This window comes from Pyxicephalus adspersus, chromosome 2 (assembly GCF_032062135.1).
Source record: "Pyxicephalus adspersus chromosome 2, UCB_Pads_2.0, whole genome shotgun sequence".
Lineage (NCBI taxonomy): Eukaryota > Metazoa > Chordata > Amphibia > Anura > Pyxicephalidae > Pyxicephalus > Pyxicephalus adspersus.
This window is the reverse complement of record NC_092859.1, coordinates 32,139,907-32,145,906: the sequence shown is the minus strand read 5'-3', so window position 1 is coordinate 32,145,906 and position 6,000 is coordinate 32,139,907. Positions and strand designations below refer to the sequence as shown.

General features: G+C 43.3%; 1 protein-coding gene across 1 annotated transcript in view; it reads left to right on the top strand.

The window, feature by feature from the left end:
• The first annotated feature begins 596 nt into the window (after positions 1-596).
• PARVB (parvin beta) overlaps positions 597-6,000 on the top strand; it is a 29,455-nt gene continuing 24,051 nt past the window's right edge. The window contains exon 1 of the mRNA XM_072400294.1: positions 597-889. Within this exon, the coding sequence (XP_072256395.1) occupies positions 772-889 (118 nt within the window). The 5' untranslated portion in view covers positions 597-771. The remainder of the gene's footprint in view (positions 890-6,000) is intronic.

Genomic DNA, 6,000 nt, shown 5'->3' with positions numbered 1-6,000 from the left:
GTACATACAGTACTGCCAGTTGCTTTTGAATGATCACTGGATAAGGTAGAACTAAATCAAATGGCAGTAAATCCTATACTTACACATTGTTTTTTGGAGTCTTTGGGCTGGTTATATGACACATTATATCTTCTTCCACTTCTGTCACATGATGGACGGAAACCCCCTGATGTTCTCAGTCTTGTGAGCTGATTAAAACTGGGTGTCCTATAAGACCCCTAGACAACAGTAAATAGACCTGAAAGGGAGAAGCAGCACTAGGAACCAATTAGGCTCTACTGCACACACATGTGCTGATTAGAAGAGAGCAGAATGTGCATGGTTATACCGCTGCTCCCTCACTGTCCAATCACAGGTGCTGGTGACCAAGTCATATTACTAACTACAGCACAGAAAAGTCAGGTCAGTGGCTGGCTCAGGTATTTTACAGCTCTGTAAGAATCCCAGGACTGCTGGATCAGACATTTAAATCCTGTATTAGTACATCCTGGGTTAAATGGTCATTGGTCACTCCTGGAATATACATTATTATGGAGGGGTGAGGCAGATCGATGGAGGTAACTAATACAGGGAGGGGGATCTCATGGCCAGACTCCACCTAGAACTGAAAGTGTGATTAGCCTGGAGCTGTGTCTTTGCAGAGGTAAATCTCAGCACTGCACCGACCTGTCCCTGGGGAGGGCTCCGGCATGCCGATCACTCCCCCTGTCTATTGGAGGCACTGGGTGTATATAGAGGCTCGGCCTCTTCCTGTCCTCATCACATGAGCCGATGTCTGCTGCCTCCCCACTACGATCACCAACACTGCCCCGGGGCAAGATGAAGAAGGACGAATCCTTCCTGGGAAAACTGGGGGGCACCCTGGTCAGGAAGAAGAAAGCCAAGGAGGGTGAGTGAAGGGTGATAATGATCCCAGCAGGGGCAACTATCTGCCGGGGGAGATGGAATTTGGGATGGGTGTAGCTTGGGAGGGGTTATTGGAATGTAGCCTGGGGGGGGTAACATGGGAAGTGTTATTGTAGTTTATTCTGGGGCAGGGTGTGAAGGGTTAATGGAATCTGTGCTGGTGATAGCTTGGGAAGGATTCATGGAGTTTGTGTCAGGATGGGAAGGGTTAATCTGAGTGTCCCTATGTCACTCACTAGGGACCCCCAATCTGATGTGATGTGAAGGGTTAATTAAAGTGTTACTATGTCACTAGGGACCCCCAATCTGATGTGATGTGAAGGGTTAATCTAAGTGTTACTATGTCACTAGGGACTCCCATTGTGATGTGAAGGGTTAATCTGAGTGTCCCTATGTCACTAGGGACCCCCACTCTGTAATTGATGTCATCTGTTATTGGCCAGGCTTTTTGTGATTAGCTGATGGGGTGCAGCCAGAAAGGGGTTAATGGGGTTTATTATTGGTCATAGAGGAGGGCTAAGCAGGAAGGGGTTAATGGCGGGGTCTTCTCTATTCCAATAAGGAGGCAGGAAAGTAGTAATTAGGGCTGGAAGGAATGGGGTAAGTGTGATGTGCATATAGGCAGAGGGGGAGTAGTAGAAGGTGCAGCCTGTATGTGGGCTAGTGGTGTATTATCTGCCCCCAAATACAGAGTTGCAGCTATAAAGTAATAATAATTGTCCTTAGATAGTAAGCTCTTTGGGACAGGGTCCTCCCCTCCTCCTGTGTCACTGCCTGTATCTGTCTGTCATTTGCAACCCCTATTTAATGTACAGCGCCATGTAATATGTTGGTGCTATATAAATACAGTTTAATAATAATAATTCTGCTGATCAGGATGACAGATGTCATTTTTTGTTTCTAGTACCTATAATGAAGTGTTGAGCAGAACTGATGGATTTGTGACACCCAAAATGTTAACACAGACCAACTTCATACTAGAAGATCCCATAACAGCCCAATGTGTTTAGGTGTTCTGCATTCCTGAACCCAGTGCATGCTGCCATGGAGTGCATTGCAATACACAGGGACACGATAGAGCGCTGCCTGCCCCATTATTTTACACACCGACTGTCATTTGTCATGATACAAAATGAGGATTTTTGTGTTGTCCACACCTTGTGACTACGCTGACCAGCTTCGCATAATGCACGCAGTGTGAACAAACCTGGAGTGTCGCACGTTCCACATTTATATTTAACGTTTCTCTTGCAAATTCATAGTTTTTTGGTAGCACCAGAATCTGATGTACTGCTGTGCTCCCCAACTTTTATTATTATCATTGGCTGACTTGGGAAAGGGGTAGTGCCTTAACCCCCTTGTGGCAATGTTTCTCCAACACGGAATGAGAAACAACAGGAAGTGAGAAGAAACCCCCAGAGGTGATTGTCCCTCAGTTCCTGTCCTGCAATGTGGATGGAGGACCCGCATTTAATAAGATGAACTGTGACAGATCTGTCAGTGGCTGCCAAGTGCAGAGAATCTCTGAACTGCACAGGAAATGTTTCCATTGCTGGGAAAGTTCATCTGCTAGCCATTCATTAAAAGCCAAAACTTGGATGGAATAGACCAGGGGTGTCCACACTTTTTTGGCTTGCGAGCTACTTTTAAAATGTCAAAATGATCTACCAACAATAAAACTTGGACCTAATAACTCCTGTGCGCGGTGGAGTTTATTATGAAAGGCAGGGCTCAGGGATCTACTCGCGTTGGCTTTGCGATCTACTGGTAGATCACGATCCAGCTGTTGGGCACCCCTGGAATGCAGAATGGAGGCCCCAGTCAGTTTATTATTGCTGATGGTGATCCGTTCAGTCTGTGTCTTGGAATCTTGTTGTCACCAGGACTGAAGTGGCTGGAAACCCTTAATTCTGACTGCAGTAGAGGGGAATTCTTGCAGCGGGAAAACCTCTGACTTCCTGTTGTCTCCTTCTTGCCTGTAGGGTACTGGGGCTTACTCCCATCTAACCTACTCTATCCGAAAGATCTGAGGCATATTAAACCCTCTTTATATTTTTTAAAAGATTCATCTTTTTTTTCCTATGACTAATTTACTCAAGAAAAAGATGAAAGACTCAGAACATCTGATTTGTGGTCAGGGCAAATCCATTTGTAGAGATTTCTCTCCTGTTCCTGTTGTATCATAGGGACAGGAAATGAAAGGAAATCTTCCCAGCTGGAAACAGGCATCACAATAACTGAAGTGTTAACCCTTACTTCTGAAACTAAATAATAGTTTTGGCTTTACCTACATGTTGATGTGTACATCCATGAGAAGCTGAGTGTTCAGCAAAATTCCCACTTCACATTATCTAAATATCTTTGTCCTCTCCCTTCCTTTGTGTCATTCTTGTCCCCTTCTTCCACCATATAAAAGGTTTTCACTGCACAGGAAATGCTGCAGCAAACAATCGGTGACACATTCCTTCCCATTCATCTGGGTGGTCATATTGTACAATTCCTTATATGGGGCTCACCTATTCTTATACGCTTTCTCTAAAATATTTCACTGATCCCTGGCATTCTCATATCAGTGCCATGGCTGCAGATCTGTGGACCCCAGTGTGAATTTATGACAAGGGACCCCCCATCCCTTCCTGGGGTCTGTAAATATTTTCCCCCGTCTTCATGCCTCCCTATTTTGGGACACTTTTTAGCTCAAAGTACATATGTAAATGGCACAACCCCACCATGTCTACACTTGGCTTAAAGATGAATATGCAAAAAGTGTTTGGTTAAACTGATGAGGGGTTTTTATATATCCCCCCCCCAGAAAGAAGGATAAAGGGATCTGCAATGAAGGCTATCCCATCAAATCAGGGGCAGTTATTATTATTAAACAGTATATATGTAACGCCAACATATTATGCAGAGCTGTGCATCAAATAGGGGTTGCAAATGACAGATATAAACAATGACATAGGAAAAAGAGAGGACCCTGGACAGAAGAGCTTACAATCTAAGTTGAGGGTATGCATTCTGGAAGTGAGTAGTAGTGCTGATGTTTGCAGATTTTCACATTTTTCTTTATGAAGCTTTGTATTTACCAGCAGACAGGATTAAATCAATGCTGATATTCAATCATTCCCCTTTCCCCCAGCAGTTACATTTAAAGTTATTTAGGAAAATTAAGTCAGAGGAGCTTGGCCAGCACAGACAGTAGTAAGACAATTCCAGAAGAAGAGAACTATGACATCCAAGGAAGGAGGGAACTGTTTGGGAACCATGTTTCCTCTTGGTGCCATCAGTTTCTAGCAAATTCAACAGTTAAAAAAAAAAAAAAAATTCTGGGGAGTCAAAACATTGCATTTAGTACTCTTCATATTGATTATTAAAATGATTGGTAAATTGATTTTCTTTAGCCATTACTTGCAGTTTGTAAAGTTGGTGACAGGTTTCCTTTAAATAAACCCATTCATTTGATGTATCCCAGCAGAATGAAGTTTGTACTTTCAGCTTTTTCAATGAAATAGGACGGCACTGCAACACACGGACACATGTAATGCATTACATCTTGGGCATGTAAAATACCCCCTGGTCTGCCCTGGGGTGCCCTGTTCTGATATAGGGATTAGTCACCCTCTGCTGTATGGATTCTTCCAAAACCCAACCTTGTCCTACCCTGGCACAGGCTGAATGGATGTGTGAGCTCTGTTCTAGTTTTTTTTCTCCGCTATTTTTATATCGTCTCTCTGACCTTGGCTGTGTGAGGGGAACTACAGAGCAGGAATATGGCGTGCCAAAAACAGTGTATGATAACGTGCACAAGGACAGGCCGCTTCTCTGGCTAGTGAATGGGAATATCATTGTTAATCAATTTAAAAGTTCTGTAACTTCACTTTTTGGTCTGGTAAATATATAATCTGAAGTGTTTTGTTGTATCTGTTTGATAAGTTAAAAATAAAACCTGTTGATCCTGCCAGCAGCTTGTGAGCTGGTAACTTCCAAGGCTGACTGTTATCAATTACATTTTATTTTCCAGTTTTTGCTTTTGTTGTATGTTTAGCAGTTTGTATCTTGACCACTAGAGGGAGCTCTATGCATACCCGCTTTGGGGGTAAGAGATCAGCCACAGAGGGGGTGCATTGTTTTCAGTGTGTGACGCTATGGATGTGCATTGTGAGTTTGTTTTTGTTTTTTTGTTTTTTTTAAACCTCACCTACATTTATTAGTATAATTTCCATCAAGCCAGTCCATTTTTCACATCTAAAGAATTCTATACAATTACTATGTACAGCGGCCATATAATGGAAGGTTTCCTTCACCTCAGTCCTGGCTGTCATTATTTGAGGACCACCACCATGGCCTAGGTTGGTGTGTTGGAGACGTGGCAACAGCTGGGTATAAAATAGTTATTTACAGCTTGTCAGGGAGGTATTTAAGCACATTGTGTGGAATGTATCACCCCGGGGCTGGGAGGAGAGATGGCAGAAATTACAAGGTGGAGGAGCTGCTGTGTAAACACATCATAATCGCTATAGGAGCTACAGTGTTATCTCTTTAATTAGTGCTTCATTGCCCATAAAGAGGACCTGTCGCCAGACCAGCAGCAATCCTCACCTAGGGGTATATGTATATATTACATGTTTTATTCATTATGTCTGCAAAAATGTGCAGAAGTCCAAAGACCCCGACTGCTGCTGGGTGCCCCCATCATAGATATGAAGTCGGCAGACTCGGAGCTGTAACCCAAGTGTCTCTCTATAGGATTCTCCTTCACATCCCCCTGCAGCTATGGGTGGTGTAGGAAGTTGAGAAGGTCAGGGAAGCTGGGCCAGAATTAGGCATTTCCTGAAGAGGAGAGGACTGAGCCATGCAAGGCGGCTGTGCTAGGGAATGTTAACATTTTCCAGCAAGTTCAAAGGTGCATTGCAAGTAAATAAAATGATTTATGGAAGAGGGAGAATGCTGAAATACTTGATTTTTTTTTTAGTTAGTTAATTTTTTTTTTTTTTTTTTTTTGAAGCACAGGGTCAGTTTGTATAGTACAGCATGCCTGTAGAAGAAGAGTTGCTATACTTGCCTGTCTGTCTGGGGTGGCCGTTTTGCTGTTTT